The sequence below is a fragment of the Acinonyx jubatus genome, chromosome D1 (genome assembly GCF_027475565.1).
Source record: "Acinonyx jubatus isolate Ajub_Pintada_27869175 chromosome D1, VMU_Ajub_asm_v1.0, whole genome shotgun sequence".
NCBI classification, from domain to species: Eukaryota; Metazoa; Chordata; class Mammalia; order Carnivora; family Felidae; genus Acinonyx; species Acinonyx jubatus.
Genome location: NC_069390.1, coordinates 18,532,493 through 18,550,026, shown reverse-complemented (window position 1 = coordinate 18,550,026; position 17,534 = coordinate 18,532,493). Strand labels below are relative to the sequence as shown.

Sequence of the window (17,534 nt, the reverse complement as noted above, 5' to 3'; positions counted from 1 at the left end):
TGGGGCTCTGTGCTGACCGTGTGGAGCCTGCTTGGAATTCTCCCTCTCTCTCTGCCCCTACCTGGCTCACGCTGTCTCTGTCTCTGTCTGTCTTTCTCTCTCTCTCTCTCAGTAAATACATACATACATATATACATACATACATACATACATACATACATAAAAGTGGATATGGAAGGTACAAGCTGGGTGATGCCACTGGATTTTCAGAATAATGTATCAGATCTAACATATACCACTTTGCCACCCCTAAGGTTCAAAAGAAGTCCTTTGGTTCTATAAATAGACACATATGTTCAAAGGAAGGCACAGCTAACATTTACTGGATATCTGCCATGTGCCAGGCGCTGTGCTGCTAAGTGCTTTCGTGTTCATTCTCACAGTCAGTGATGGGAAGATAGTGTTATTATTCTGTCTTCGTAGTTGAAGACACAGGTTAAACACGATTGATTTGTTTAGGATCACATGACTAGTAAGGAGTACACCTGGGATTTGAAGTTCTTCCCAAAGACTGTTCGTTCGTTCTTTTTCTTTCTTTCTTCCTTTCTTTCTTTCTTTCTTTCTTTCTTTCTTTCTTTCTTTCTTTCTCTCTCTCTCTCTCTCTCTCTCTCTCTCTCTCTCTCTCTCTCTCTTTCTCTCTTATTTAGAGAGAAAGTGAGTGTGAGTGGGGGAGCCACAGAGAGAGAGAGAGAGAATCCCAGGCAGGCTCCAAGTGAATGCAGGGTTTGTTCCCATGACCCTGGCTGGCATCATGACCGGGGCTGAAATCAAGAGTTAGATGCTTAACTGACTGAGTCACCCAGGCACCCCCAGAGACTGTTCTTTCTATGATATATTACTGTCTTATGTGATCCCGGACCTTAGAGACATCTTGTTTGGTTTCTCATATGATGTCGAGTAGAAACCTGACCTAAATTAGTACATTTCAAGTAAAAGGGTGCATTGAACTGCTGAAGGCATGTCACTGTATCTAAAACAGTTTCTACCATCAGAAGATTCCTACCTATTTTGAATCTAAATCCGTTTCCCTGCAACTTTCACCCAGCTACCGGTCATGGTTCTAACTTTAGAGGCCATGGAGAACAATTCCCCTTTCATCTGATAACCCTCCTGATAGCCTAATGTATTGGTCAAGGCCAACACAGAAGACCGAAACCACCAGTAACCTGAACAGGAAAAGTTTAATATAAAGAATCATTAACCAGTAACGGGTGATTGGTGACTAAGAAGTAAAAACCGTAAAGACAACAGGAGCCCCTTCCCCAGCTAGATGTGAGATTCAGACCTTGTTGGAGAGTGTGTGACAATACGTAGCCCACGGCATGGTGAAGTGTGCGGGGGTCGCAGGCTCAGTCTGGTGACCGGGAAACCTACCGCTCCCCTTCAGTACCCACGGGATTCAATGGGAAGCTACCCAGAGCGTGTTCTTGAACTTACTAGGAAACTGTTGAGGGCTTCAGTGAGCTCCCGTGGAACCACCCATGGCGAGGGACCCTCAGCTGCATTGCTCTTGGGGGTCTCTGCAGAACCTGTTGTGAAGGGGCCCCTTAGAGGTGCCGCTTACACTTGGTGGGGAGACATGCGGCTGCCTGTCTGTCTTCTGGCCAAGGACCGAAGGAGCAAGAAGTTAAAGCGGCACACTGAAACCTAGAAGAAAAGCCCCCTTCCCTCCCAAGGGTCCCTCCAGCACCCTCCACAGACAAAGCCTAGAAGTGAGCTAGTTGGCAAAAGGGAAATGTATACGGGATCTAGTTCCAGTATGAGAAACAGGGCAATGAAGGGTGGCATTGGAGCTGAGGGGCAGTACGCTGACAGCTGGCACAGTTGGTTTCTTTAAACATTCCATAGAAATCCTGGATTCATGTGCCTGCACTGCCCGTGTCACTCCTCCCAGACTGTTTTCCAGGTTGTTGGAACTTTCTCCGTATTTTGACACCCCAATCTGAACACAAAAGCTCTCGAAGTGTGGTCCAGGGGCCTGGACATCCATGAGAATCTTGCAGGGGGTGTGGGAGGTTGAAATTATGTTCATAATAATACTAAGTCACCTTCATTTCCCACTCTTTATTCTTTCACAAGGTGACAGAGGAGTTTTTCAGAGGCTACGTAACATGGGATAACATCAATCTAGTGGCTAGTGGAATGTGTGCTTGTGTATTCTTGTGTTTTAAAATTTCCTCAGTTTTCATTTCTCATACAAATAAATAGTGTGTGTGTGTGTGTGTGTGTGTGTGTGTGTGTGTGTGTATCCCATATAAGGAAAACTTCTTTGGGGTTCTCCACGATATATATATTTATTTATAATATAAATTATTGTCAAGTGAGCTAACATACATTGTATACACTGTGCTCTGGGCTTCAGGAGCAGATTCCCATGATTCATCACTTACATACAACACCCACTGCTCATCCCAACAATGTGCCCTCCTCCATGCCCATCCCCCACATCCCCCTCTCCCCCACACCCACCCCAGGGTTCTCAACAATTTTTAAGAGCCTATAGGAATCCTGACACCAGAAAGTTTGAGACTCAGTGGTCTAGTAGGTGGGGCTATAACCTCTTATATTTTAGACGTTATGATTCATGTTTTATAAGGATTTAGACAGTAGATTTATGCCAGGGGTTTTATTTACCTGGAAGGGGGAGTGGGGAGCAAACGAGAATAAGGATGACTGCTGGAGAAAACATTGAACTTCATTGTTTCGTCCCAGATCTAGACAAGCATGAGGTGTTCAAGCTGCAATAGATCGTACATGTTCTGTTTGGTTTTTGATGCTAAACAGACTCAGATTCAGTCACAGGCCTTCTCATTTATTAGCTCTGTAACTCCTGCCAAATTATTTAATCTCTGTGAGCCTTGTAACTACTGCTACTACTTTGTAAGTAATTTCTGCCCCACGGGGTTGTCAGGAGGATTGGATGACATTGCATCTACAAAGCGTGTGGCATATACTAGTTGCTTAGTAAAGGTGCCCTCCCCCCACCCCTGCTTATTCTTAGAGGAGAACGAGAAGGAGTTGCCTGAGACCCCATAGGTAATACAGGACTCAGGTCTTCAGTCTCTCAAGTCCTGTGTCCGTCCATTTATTCCAAAGTTATTTATTATGTGCTTCTGTGCCAAGAAGGAAACTATAATTAACTACTGTTATTGATTAAAAGGCAGTGACCCATAGGATCATTTCTTTGGTGTTCATTTCAGTCTTTTCCCAAACATACTTCTTGGAGTTGACTGCTTTTTCAGGCTCTGTGCTTATTTAAGGCTGAATGCCTTCCTTAATTACAGGGCCTCCATTGTGCCAGCTTCTTCCAGGACTCTGGAAGTGTCCCAACAATGTGTTACGTGGATACACTATAAAATGTACCTTAGTGAGATATTTCATCCGAAAGCAGTAAAGACAGCCTTTTCCCTTCTGACTCTCCCTCACCACACTTCTCTTTAGTATGGGGACCTGGGAGCGGCCACAGGCATTTGGAACTTCAAGACCCATGCAGACTGCATCTTTCCACAATTACACAATGGAGTTTTGGGAACCAGTATGATACCTAGCTTTCCTCTTGTCATTTGACAAATGCTGTGTGAAGAACACACTACCCTCTGCAAAGAACCCCGAGGTCTATGGACAGGGGTGCTATGCTAAATGCACCATTTTAAAATGAGGAACCTGTGGTTGAATTGCTTCAATCATTTCAGAGTAGAATGGCAAAAAATGTAAGGCAGGTCATGGGTTGGTGTTTCTTCAGTATACTAGAAAATCCCGCATAATTGGACCTAGAAATTTGATATTTATTCTGTAAATTGGTCATGATGAGAAACCAAACCTAGTGAATCAGAGTGAAGGGGTGGTTGAGGGGATAAAGTGCTAAGTTAAGAAACCCACATTGTTCAGTGAGACCCATTTTGAGGGCTGGATTTTAGCGGCATTGATCTCTGTTTGCGATTGCATTGTGGAGGCCGGCACATCGGGGCAGACACCTCGAGCGCGTGCTTTGTCTTTGCTGGCAGAGCGGAGGCATGCTTTGAGCTGGGGTGTGCCTGGCCGGAGGTATTCAGGGGAGCCGGTGGAATTCTGGTAGCAAACCCTGGGCCTGAGAATGAGACAGTGTGGACTTGACCCCTCCTCTTGTTGTGATCTTGGGTCTCTCTGCTTCTCTGTGTCTCAGTTGTGAGCGGAAGCCATCTGTGCACTCTGGCTAAGACAGCCTTGAGGTTGAGTAGTGTTGCGAGGACCTAGAGAGGACAGAAGTACTTACCGAATTTTATAACCAGGCATCTGTAAGAGCTCCCCCGTGCACAGTTGTACGTGTGGGTTGAGTGGGAGCCGTGGAAGTAAGTTCCATCACATCTGTGGCATGGTGCATTCACTGCTTTATCTCCTCACAGAGGTTAGAAGAGTAATGCATGCCTCGTTTTTTCCCCCCCCCAGACTCTCTCTGGCCCAAAATCCGGGTTCCATTAAAAGTTGTGAGGACTGCTGAAAACAAATTGAGTAACCGATTCTTCCCTTACGATGAAATCGAGACAGAGGCTGTCCTGGCTATCGACGATGATATCATCATGCTGACCTCTGATGAGCTGCAGTTTGGTTATGAGGTAAGGAGGTTTCAGACAGTCTGTTTACATATTGACTGTTTCTTGCCTAGCGTTGCTTGTCTTTCCTAATGAAGAGGATTAGATTTCATCGTCTAAAGCCACAGTTTCTACTCCCTAGTCGATAGTGCATAAGAGCGTGGGTTATGAAGCTGTTCTCCCAGACTTTGGGGAAACCCTATCCTAGAGTGACAGCTGTGGCCTCCACTACTTTTGGGAACTCCCAGGGAGAGTCCCAGGGGATATTTTCAAAAGAGCGTCTATAGCATTTAACGAGCACTTAATTGATGTCTCCTCGAATGGCACTTCCCCTGACTCAAGCAGCAACAATAAAAACGCCAATGAGCAGAGACGCTGGAGACGCTGACAAACAGAAAGCAGACCCTGTTGATGGCTTTCTTTCTGAGGTTTAAGTGGAGAGGTTGGCTGCCTGTCTTTAGGGAGAAACATGCTCTATCACCGTTCATTCAGTGCGGCTGATGGATTAGGCTGGGTTCAAGGGTTAAGTATGGAGACCAGTAAAGGTCTCCCCAGGGGAAAGTGCCAGAGCCGAGGCCTGGTGAAAAGCAATAGGAATTGATGAGCTCTGTCAGGGAGGATGTGCGTGAGATGCATGGCATGACGGCGGCAGGAGGAGGCCTGCGGTGCGGGGATGTGACGGCGGCCTCGGACCTAAGCAAAACAGAGAGTATACGTCAATTAGCCACGGCCGACACAGGGAAAGTGGTGCGGTCTGTCCCCTACACTCGTCCTGCCCATGAGAGAGGCAGCCGTCTTTGTAGTTGACTCGGGGTTTGCTGAAGTTGAGGTTCTAAGAAATCACGAAATGTTATTATATGAGGCCATATTTGGCACTCAGATTTTATTAAATGAATATATATTCTATGTTGTATATTTATTATAGAAGTTCATTTTCTAACCCTTAAGCTAGAAGTGGATTTTCAGGGGAAGAAATAGGAATCCCCCTGTCACCACCACCAAAAATTAAAAGCTCAAGTTCTTTGTTTGTTTGTTTTTTTAAGTTTGAGTGTAACAGAAATTGTTGTGAATTAGGCTGGTGTGTGATACAGTCAGTATAGTTACTGGCCGGTGAAAGGCGTGAGAGTGGCTAATCAAACATGTGTGTCATCTTTTTGGGTTTATTCTCATTCACAGAGATGTCTTTTACATTATCACATCTAGGATATTAGATGATTTGTAGCACACTATCATTCCCATTTTTAAAAAAAAGCGAATTACCTACTTGTTTCTCTAGCCAACTCATGGCAAAAAGACCTTTGTTTTTTGGCCAGTGTTTCCTCTCTTCGTTGCATATAGTGGCTTCAGAATATATTCATGGGTTTTTTTTTTTTTTGTGGTGAAAGGGAGGTGGATAAAAGGGAACATTTGGAATGATATAGCCAAGATGGATAGAGTGCTCCCTCCTCAGTATTTTCAGTTGGGCTAAATGAAGTCTAGTGAAAGAAAGGCAGACTTGAGGCACCTGGCTGACTCATTCGGTTGAGTGTCCTGCTCTTGATTTTGGCTCAGGTCATGATCTCACTGTCGTGGAGTGGAGCCTGCTTAAGAGTCTCTCTCTCTCCCTTTCCCTGCCTCCGCTCATGCTCTCTCTCTAAAAAAAAAGAAAGAAAGGTGGACTAAACGTATTCCTTTTGACCTTGAGTTGAAATCTTAAGATGTTATGTATATTGAACCCTGGGATTTCTTTCAACCTTGAGTTTGTTTCAAGCCTCTTCCGCTCTTTCCTCTGATGACCTGTGTTTGATTCCACATCACCTTGAAGGAAGTACCTGCCTATTGGAGGAGTGGCAGGCAGGAAAACGCCTCCTCTACATTAATCTGAATCTTCTCTAGATGCCGTGGAAGGCGAACTTTCATAACTACTCTCTGTATTCCAGTGAATGTTCTGGGTGTTCTTATATTACTTACGATCTTTTCTCACACCTGCAAGACAGTTACTGCTTTTCTCATTCTTTACTAAGACTAAGAAGGTTAGATAACTTATCTACAGTCACACAGCTAATGAGTGGAAGAGTTGGAATTTCAGTCCAAGTTTGTCTACACTATGCTGTCCTCTAAGATTTTACCCTGTCAGAGACTACTGGTTTGCAAAAGTAGTACGAAGAGCCATGAGCGTATCAGTTGTCTCTCACAGAGTTATCCTGATGCTAAGGAAAACAAACAGGTTTCTCAGGCATCCCTACCATTGGTGCTTTAGGGTAACTTTGTAAAAGTTATTTCTTGCATAGTAGTTAATATAATGGACAAAGTTAGGATAGCTCTGGACCTGAATTCCTGCCCTTTCACTGACTAGTTAATGACCACGGGCAAGTTTTTTAATCTCTCTGGATGTTATTTTATTCTTGCATAAAATGGCAGTAACAATATCCACTTCATTAGGTTATTGTGTACATAGAAAATTCCGTAGTGCCTAGCACATGGAAAGAGAATGCTCAGTGACTGCTCCTTCTATGTGGTAGGCAGTATCCTCTGCACTTTACAAGACACCATGTTGGCTGCTATAATGGCGGCTACTATGGTTATTCCCATTATCCCACTCATGACTCCGCTGTGGTTCATGGGAAAGGTTGTTGTTTCCATTCTTCTTGGGACATTACTGTTCTAGAGAGGGTACCCGCTTTTGTGTTGAGTCAAAAGACAGAAGGTGATGGGGCTCCTGATCCTGTTTTTTGTTTGTTTGCTTGTTTATTTGTTTGTTTTTGGCCAAAGCCTGGGATTATTTCATGCAGGAATTGGGAGCAAGCCTGACTGATAAAGTGAATTAATAAATCTGTTAACAAAAATTTATGTCCAAGGGGAGTTACGTTGGAACCCAGAGCTACTTTCTTGTGCTGAGCACAGTGCATTTGGATTATATCTATCTTATTAATTGCTACTCATCCGTCAGCACTCAGCTCAATTGTTGCTATCTCAGAGAAGCTTTCAGGGAGGTTAGGTTCAGAGCATTCTACCTCTTTGTAAGCAAATAATTAATTGTGAAGTATATTGTTTAATGTCTGCTTTTCTTCTAGAATGTAAGCCCCACAAGGGCAGGAATCACGGCTGTCTTGTTCATTGCTTTATCTCTATGCCTGACCCGGTTTATTCCATTCAGTGGTTACTCAGTAATAGTTGATGAATAAACAAACCTTTATCACCAGCATGCACATGAAAGCTATGGAATAAGTTACTCCGGCGTGCGTGCCCATCCACCGTGATCCACAGTCTGGATCCAGCCATTTTGAAAAACGATTTGGAATTTCAGATGCTAAGCATATACCTACCATGTGACCCACCATTCTTCATATAGAGATTTACCCTAGAGAAATAGGAGCACACATATACACAAATACTTGTACACCAATATTCATAGCAGTTTTTATTTGTAAAAGCTGGAAACTAGAGGAAAAACACAGAATGTCCAATCTGAATGAATAATCGTGGTATATCCATACAATAGAATACTACTCAGTAATAAATATGAATGAGCTATGGAGACATACCATGGATGTATTTAATAATAATTAGGATGAGTGAATGAAGCAAGATGAAAAAGAACATATATTATGATTACCTTTATGTAAAATTTTAGAAAATACAAACTAATTTTCAGTGATTGAAAGATCAGTGGTTGCCACACTTAGGAGTGGGGAGGGTCAAGCTGTGAAGAGCAAGAGGGAGAATAACAAAGAGGCAAAAAGCTTTTAGGGGTTATGGATATGTTCATTATCTTAACTGGGATGATGATTTTACTGTGTATATAGATGTACACATACCAAATTATGCATATCAAGTTATACACTTCAAATAGATTTAGTTTATCGTATGTCAAATCTTATTTCCAAAAAGCCGTAAAAAATTATATTCACGCAAATGTGTAAAAAATGCTTGAAAAATTGAAGGTAATGTGTGCCAGATATGTTCAGTAAAAACTACAAAGTGTTGCTGAGAGAAATTGAAGTACAACTGCATAAATGGAAAGCTGTATCCTATGTATACATTCAAAAGTGTAATTTCTCCCCAAATTGTTCTGTAGATTCAAAGCAATCCCAGTCAGAATCCCAGACGGCTTTTTCTTTTTTCTTTTTTTTAATTGAAATTGACAGACTTGTTCTAAAATTCAAATGGAAGCAGAGTAGACCTGAAAAAGCCAAAGCAATTTTGGGAAGTAGAACAAAGTTTCAGGACTACCTCATTTTAAGAATTATTATAAAGCTACAGTAATCAAGACACTGTGGTATTGTTGTCAACTTAGACATACACATCAACGAAACACAATAAAGAGTCCAGAAGTAGAGCACACATGTATGTCGTTAATTTTTGACAAAGGACCCAAGTCCATTCAACAGAGATGGGAGAGTCTTTTCACTAAGTGGTGTTAGAACAATGTGATATCCTTATGTCAAAGAAAAATAAATCATGACCCTCACCTCACAGTGTATGTAAAAATTTAACTAGTCCTCAATGTAAGAACTAAAATTACAAAACTTCTTAAAGAAAGCAGAGGAGAAAATCATAGCACATTGAAGCTAAGCAATTATTGTTAAATAGGAGACAAGTAGCATGACTTATAAAAGAAACCAAAATGGATAGGTTGGACTTCCTCAAAATTACAACACTTGAAAAGACACTTCTAAGAAAGTAAAAAGGAAAGTCCTATATTGGGAAAAATATTTTCAGAACATACATGTGGTAAGGAACTTGTATCTAAAATATATAAAGAGCCCTCACAACTCAGGAAGAAGAAGACAAAGAAGTCAGTAAAAAAGAAAAGGGGCAAAAGATTGGAGCAGTTACTTCACAAAGGAAGATAAGATATGTAGGTATAAACTAACATACGAAAAAGTCCTCCACATCATAGTCGTTAGGGCAATTCTAAAATACAAGCACAGTGAGTTACCACTACATACTCACTAGAATGACTAAAAAAAATGTAAAAGAATGACAATGCCATGTGTTGATGAGGCCATGGAGCAACTAGAACTCTCACATGTTACTGGTAAATATGCGAACTGGTACAACTAATTTGGAAAACAGTTTTGCAGATTCTCATGAAGTTAAACGTATACTTTTCATATGATGCAGCTTCCAAAAGAAATAAAAACATATGTCTTTACACAAAGACATGTACTCAATGTTTACAGCCTTATTCATAAGATCCCAAACTGTAGATATCAGCTGGCAAATGGAAGAGCAAATTGTGGAATATCTAGGCAATGGAATGCTACTCAGCAAGAAAAAGAAATGGACTACTGATATATGGAGCAACCTGGAAAAGTGTCAGAATCATTATGCTAAGTGAACGAAGCCAGATACCAAAGAGTACTTCCTACACGTGTTGCCCATGTATATGAAGTTCTAGAGTAGAAAAAACTATGTTGCCAGGGGTAGTGGATGAGACTGACGAGAAAAGAACAGAAAGGAACTTTTCAGACAATGGAAATGTTCTAAACTTTGTGATGGTGGTTTTATGACTATATACGCTTGTCAAAACACACTTAAATTTGGTGATTTTATTGTAAGTAAATTCCATTTCAAAGCTGACAAAAATGTGTGGGATGCAACTAAAGTGGCTCTTAGGGGAAATTTATAGCATTAAGTGCTTGTATTAGGAAGGAAGAAGCGTCTGAAAGCAACACCTAAAGTTTGTTCCGCCTTTAACGACTTTGAAAAGGAAGAGTAAGTTAAACCCAAAGCAAGTGGAAGGAAAGAGTAAAAGAAGTGCTAATGATGAAGTAGAAAACAAACCAACAGAGAAAATTTACAGGTACAGAAATTGACCATTTGAAAGAATGAACAAAATTGGTAAGCCCCTAGCCAGAACACTCAAAAAAAAAGAGAACACAAATTATCATTGTCAGGAATGAAAAGGAATTCAAGAAGGATTGACATTATAGATCCTACAGACATTAAAAGAACACTAAGAGAATACTATTAAAATTTTTATGAAAGTAGGAATTCTTTGGAAATTACAGCGTATGTAAAATTAAATAGAATATATGCATATATATAATTCTCTATTAAAAAACTGAAGTTGTTATCAAAATCTTCCTGCGAAGAAAACTCTAGGCCCAGATGGTTTCACTGGTGATTTCTTGAGAATGTAAGGTGTTGGAAAGAAAATTAGAAAGTGAAGAATAAAGAAAATTAGAGATAATCTAGCTTCCTCACGTTATGGGTAAGGCCCATCTGTAAGCTATATATGAAGCCCTTAAGTGACTTACCCGGTGTCACCCAGTTAGTAATTGGCACTAATAGGGCTTAAACTCATTTTAGTGGTATTTTCACCATACCATGTCACCTGTAAAGATTTCATTATATAACTGGGCTTAGAGAGAACCAGTTACAGTATATAGAATTATAATGATCATTACATATATAGCTGTTCTTATTTTTGGCTGTGTACCATTCAAACCAATTTGTTGAAATCTCCCTATGGGGAAGATAAAAACACCTGAACGTTTTCTTTGTTATTCTAATATTCACAAGCAAGAATCCATATCAGTCAGGAAAACAAATCCATACTAGTTGTTTCAATAGCATGGATTTAATATATGAAAACTTCTGATACAGGGTATTAGAGAGCTTGAGAGAGCAAAAGGGAACCCTGGAAGTATAAAGAGATGATAACTGTAGGACATGAGGAGCAAAGGAAAGGAAGGAAGTGGTTGGGGTCATTAGAACCTACATGCTGGGAAGAGAGCCTTCCCCCTCCCCCAGTGCTGGGCCTTAGACCTCCGCAAAGGGCCACTGGCTGACTTTTGCTGGTAGTTCAGAGAGCAAAGAAGTAGCACCTCATCCCTTCCCAGCCAGAGAGTGGAGGGATGATTAAGGAAAGGAGGAAGCTGGAAAAGGGATTCTCTAAATCTGTGTGTAAAGTCCTGGGGGCACTCCCACCTCTCCCTTCAAAGCAGCCCATGCACGGAACTAATTAGAATCAACACAGCAAAAGCTTTGAAAAATGAACAGTGGTGTAGAATACCAACCAGGTTTCAAGAATTGGTGCCTGGGTGACACCCAAGTTGGGCAGACCAGAAGAGCACTATCAAGTCTTTGAAGACTGAATTGTTACTCGATCCACAGCCCACAAAGGTGGGTCAGGGCATACATTCTGAACCTAAACTCCCTGATAAAATATGGAAGCTTAAAAGGAACAGAGTCTCATAGTAATATTCAAAATGTTCAGGGTACAATTCAAAATTACTCATCATACCAGAATTGGGAAATTGCAACTTTTATGAGAAAAGACAGTCAACAGATGCCAACACCAAGATGATACAAATATTGGAATTATTGGACAAGGATTTTAAAACCACTATCATAAAAGATGATTTAATAAGCACTTATGAGCACTCTTGAAACAAATGGAAAAATAGAAAGTTGCAGCAAAGAAACAGATATAAAGAACAACCATATGGGAATTTCAAAACTGATAATTACAGAAACCAAAATTTAAAATTCACCGATGGGCTCAGTAGATGAATGAAGATAACAGGAAAAAATTAGTGAACTTGAGGATAAATCAGTAGGAATTACCCAATCTGAACAACAGAGGGAACGTAGACTGGAAAAAAGAAATGAACAGAGCCTCACGGACTTATGGGACAATCAAAAAAGATACATTTGGGTCATCAGAGTCCCAGAAGGAGAAGAGAAAAGAAAGAATGTGGGGCAGAGGAAATATTTGAAGAAATAATGACTGAAAACTTCCAAAATTTGGCAAAGGACATTAAACTCACAGGTTCAAGAGCTGAAGAAGCCACAGACATCCAAAGAGGTGTATAAATTTACGTACATTGTACAAACTGAATAAATTGTAGCAGAAATTCTTATGTCAAATAGTAATTGGAGAAGGAGACAAAGAAATTGGTACACACACACACACACACACACAAGGAAAGGAGAAAATCTGCATAGCTACAGTGGTCTCTGTACCTATAATAGCTTGGTCGTGAGAGCATAGTTGGTATTTATAACTTTCTCCTTACACCACCCATTCGATGTTCCCTCTGTTCTCAGCCAGCTCTCTAGCATATGAATTGCACACCCAGTTTCTTTAATGGCTCCAGCACTGTTCAGACTTCCTATTTCTTGTTGTGTTCATTTTTGATAAATTATGTTTTTCAGGAAATCTCTTCATTTCATTTGTATTGTAAAATGTATTGCTATAAAGCCGTCATGGGTCTTATCTTGTTTAAAGTCTAGAGATCTGGAATGATGTTTTCTTTTTCACTCCTGGTGTTGGTGGTTTTTGTTTTCTTTTTCTTGATCAGTGTTGTTACAGGTAGAGCAGGGTCATAATCTTTGCAAAGGGTCAGCTTTTGATTTTGTTGATTTTTCTTTATTGTGTATTTGTTTTATCTTTAACTTTTCTTGATTCGTTTCTTTGTTTACTTTCATGAATTTAAGTTGCTGTTATTTTTCTAGTCTTTTGATAGCTTAGATCTCAGTATTTATTTTTATAATGTATGCATTTAAAGCTGTAAATTTCTTGGTAATTACTACTTTAGGTTTATTCCCAAGTCTTGATTTCATATTTCTATTATCCTTAAGTTTAAAATATTTTATTTCTATTGTAGAATCTTCTTTGACCCATAGTTATATAAAAGTATAGTGCTTACTTTTGCCAGTTTTTAAAGTTATCTTTTTCTTAATTGATTTCTCATTTGATTCTACTATGGTCATATACTACATATGGTTTCATTATTTTTGAAATTTACTGCGACTGGATGGTCCAATGAAAGGTCTATTTTGGTAAATGTTCTGTGTGCACCTAAAATAAGTTTACATTCTGTAGGGGCACTGGGTGGCTCAGTTGGTTGAGCATCCGCCTTCGGCTCAGGTCTGATCTCACGGTTTGTGGGTTCGAGCCCTGCATCAGGCTCTGTGCTGACAGCTGAGAGCCTGGAGCCTGCCTCAGATTCTGTGTCTCCCTCTCTCTCTGCCCCTCTCCTGCTCTCATTCTGTCTCTCTTTCTCTCTCAAAAATAAATTCTAAAAAAACGTTAAAATTTTAAATGAGTTTATATTCTGTAGTTGTGGAGGTAATGATCTTATGGGGCCAATTAGGTAAGATCGGTTATCTCGGTGCTTTTAATTTATTTTTTTGTTTCTATTTAAATTCCAGTTAGCACACAGTGTAATATTATTTTCAGGTATCACTCCTTAATCGCCGTCACCTGTTCAGCCCATCCTGCCACCCACCTCCCCCCAGTAACCGTCAGTTTATTCTCCACGGTGAGACTTTTTAATTGTAATATAATCGTCCCTGTGCTTGTTCTTCTCTATAATAGGCATCTCCAATTCTTCTGTTATTTTTCTCCCAAAACCTTTCTCATTTCTGTAGTAAATTCACTACCCTCGTTTAAATTGAAAAAAAAAAAAAAAGTTTAAATACAGTATTTAATATGTGAGAACCAAAGAGAAACCAGCAACAGACCTTTCTTACTGTGGCTCCAAAGAATTTTTGGAGAAATCTGGAGAGACAGAAGCATCTCCCCATTTGGGAATTTTTCAGAAAGAGGAAGCCAGCAGTCTTTCCAGCCTCTAGAGTGGTTTTACTAGTGCTGCCAGGAGACAGAAGAATAGACCAGATGACTTCCTGCAATCCCTTTGGGTGTAACGAATCTGAGGGATAAAAAGTACAGGCAAAGCAGTACGGTGTGGTTGCATGTGGAAAAGCGTCCAACTTCTGTGCCTTTATATAAAGTGGCAAACCCCTTCCCTTCCCTGTGAAATGTGGAAAGCTCGCACGAGGGAGGATCCAGGGGGGCGGTGGCCAACAGCAACGTGTCGGGAGTCGGAGGGGAGAATACGGCAGTTACGGGAAGGGGGAGCCCAGGCCTGCTGTGGGCGCGGTTCTGCCCACGCCCCTTCTGAGGCCTAGCACCTACTCAGGCACAGAGAGTCCCAGCACGGTTTTCACAGACGTGAGGGCATTTTAAGGTAGCGCACCTGTCAGAGGGTTGGAACCATCGATGTGCAGAGACCGTTTTGGAGTGGCGGGCTCCAGGGCGTGCCTGAGGAACTAGGGCAGAGACCAAAGGGCAGCTCACAGGCTGCATGCATCCCAAAGCGAGAGAGGGAAAGGTGGGGCTAGTGTAAGAGGTGAGAGAGAGTGGATCTAGAACCCTTTTCCAGAAGGCGGCTCACCAGAGCACAGCTAGGTCATGGTAGCCCTGTCTCCCGAGGCACGTAGACTGGCCGAGAGGGTGGGGTTCACTGTGCACCCGGTGACCGTTCACAGCACCCCGGCTGGAAGGCTGTTTTAGAGAAACACAGTGCCAGAACGTGAAGGGACCTTAGGGATCATCCTGTCACCTGATGCTTTGTTGCCGAGCAGACAGAGGTGCAGAGAGGGCGGTGACCTCTTTAAGATGTGCCATGGGCGTGGACTATCCCCCTGCAGGTGCAACACAGCAGGCCCTGGGCACGGAAGGCCAGGCCGTGTTCGAGAGCCCTCTTTCCTTCCAGTGGCAGTGATTTGAGCCCACAGACGTTTGGATTCGAGACCTAATACTGCGGGTCATTATTTGTTTAATTGGAAGAAAACACAGGGGTCACTTGCCTGTTTATATGGGTCATACTCCCTGTTGGAGAGCAGAGGGTTTGGGAAATGTTACATTCCCTCTCCAGCCCTGAAATCAGGAGCTGAAGAATGCTCTTCTCTGGCCCTGCGTGTTTCTGACTTGTTTGACAAGCTCTAGTGAGCTACCAGATGTGGGAATTCTTTTCAGCCTGGGATAATTTATTTATCTGTTTATGTATTTTACCAGGAAAGTATCTATTGAGTCCTTGATACTCATTTGCAAGGAAACCCTGGGGGAGCAGTAGCAGCGTATAGTGTTACTTGAGTGTGATTTTTTTCCCCCCTAAGTCTGGCTGCTTTTATTCCAGACCTAAAGAGCTGGGAAATAAAATGCAACTTGTTCCTCCTCCCCTCCCCCGCCTTTAAGAGAGTTTCAAACATGTGGCAGAAAATGAGCCAGGCGGACTTGGCCGAATGTATGAACCCGTGAATTTATTTTTCCTTTCATACTTTGATCCTCATTTCCAACCATAAAAATTATTAGTAGCACTTAAGCGCTGAACATTTTTCACCTGAGAGATGTGAAACGCTCTTGGCTAATAATACTGGTTATAAAGTCAGTACTTCATGTGCGGATGGGAATTGGCTTAGAGTGGCTGTGTGTTGCTAGGCGCACAAAAATGCTGATGCCTTCCTTTCACTGGCTGGGTATCCGTAGGTGGCAGAGGCTGGTTGAACCTCTTGGGTGCTAATGAATTTTGAGAATTTAGTTGTATTATTTTGTTCATCACTCCCTGGGGTAATGGCAAGTACGTACTTTCAAAGAATCGTGGCAAGACAGCAAGATAGCTCAGAATGCTCTGAGCTTTTTTTCTGGATGACATACAACCATCTCTGAGTGGCTCTCCTGGTATAGGAAGAACTGAGAGGAAAGGCACCAAGGGGAGAGTGAGCTCGGTGTGTGTGGTCGGCGAGAAGCAGATTGACCTGAGGAGGGAGGAAGTTGTGCCTCGGTTAACAACGGAAGCTAGCTTGGTTACACAACGTAGGGCCAGCTGAAAAGCTTAAGAAGTGGTAAAAAGAAGGATTGTAGGTGTGTACGAGTGTCTGGTCCAAAGCAGTCAGATCACAGGATGAATGCGAAACAACAGACACTAAAGACAGCGAAGGCCAGGTGGATAGAGGTGGGAAGTCTATAGACTTAATGTTCAAGTGGATTAAAGAACCAAAGAGAAGAAGACAGGCTTCCCCAGAGCTCGCATTTAATTTGGGATGAGGGAGCTTGGCTAATTGAAGAATTCCAGAGTTGAGGCTCTGTATAACAGTTACATTTGAAACAGAATTTGTAGAATTTGGAGATACTTCTATATTCATCCAGGGAGAGCAGACAGATGGTGTAATCTGTGATCCTAAGTAAACTATCCCACTTTTTCTCTCCTTGCTAGAGGAGCTGAGAGGTGAAGACAGCCTATCATAGAGTAGCCTTCACGGTAACCTCTAGCAGATAATTTAAAGAGAGAGAGAGAGACTATCTCTGTCCCCTTCATTTCTCTCCAAGCTTTCTGCCAGTGAAAGTGCCACAGATACTGAGCCGGGGGAACAAATAAATGTAAAACAAGTGTTGGGCTGGGTCTAAAGATTGTTTCTCACAGACTTGTGGTTATGATCCTTCTGATAGGTTAACTGCTTTCCTCCCTAGATGTAAGCCAGAGCCCTAAATCTTATGACGTGCTCTGGTTTGTTGGGAATACAGGAGGCTGACTTCAGAAGAGTTTTCCTTGATGGCACATGGAACTCATCCTGCCGTGGGCTCTAGGGCAAGCTTACCCTTAGGGTTCATCTAGGGCACCAAGAAGCTCAGTTCTTACACAGCCAAGACACATAAAAAAGGGAACGTCCCTAAAGGAGGGCCCAAAATGCAAGGGATATCCTTGCAGTGGGCAGATAATCTAATTGCTGGAACTGTCTCAGCCTTCGGAAAGAACCAGTGCTGTAGATTTCCATTCTTTGACCTCTTGGCTGACTCAGATCCTTGAGCTTTCACAGCGTCTGACCTGGTGGGTGACTGAGAGGTTCCAGTATTTCCTTCTCTTCTCTGAAGGATGGGCTCTCCTCATGGCCACCGGCACTAGGATCCACTGTAAGCTGGGCCCATTTCTGGCACGCACAAAGTCAAACCTGGCAAAAGCTGTTCTGGATTAGCATTTGTGCTGGGTCTGACACTAAAGCTTTACAGTGTAGCTAGAGCCTAAGTGGAGCTTTTTAGAATTATACGTTTCTTAGGACTCGTGGTGTGCCCTCCTCATCAATTATCTGGAGAAGTAGATGGCTGTAAGCTCTTTGGACCTTGTGCATTATGTCTGAGTGAGTGATAGTACATTTCCTGAGCCCGGCCGTAATATCAGGACAGTGGTGAAT

The 17,534-nt window shown here is 42.0% G+C and overlaps 1 protein-coding gene across 2 annotated transcripts in view; it reads left to right on the top strand.

Annotated features, from left to right (window-relative positions):
• Nucleotides 1–17,534, top strand: part of EXT2 (exostosin glycosyltransferase 2) — a 144,809-nt gene that overhangs the window by 103,711 nt on the left and 23,564 nt on the right. For both annotated transcript variants that reach the window (XM_027072848.2, XM_027072846.2), the window contains exon 10: nucleotides 4,426–4,592. In XM_027072848.2, the coding sequence (XP_026928649.1) occupies nucleotides 4,426–4,592 (167 nt within the window). The remainder of the gene's footprint in view (nucleotides 1–4,425; nucleotides 4,593–17,534) is intronic.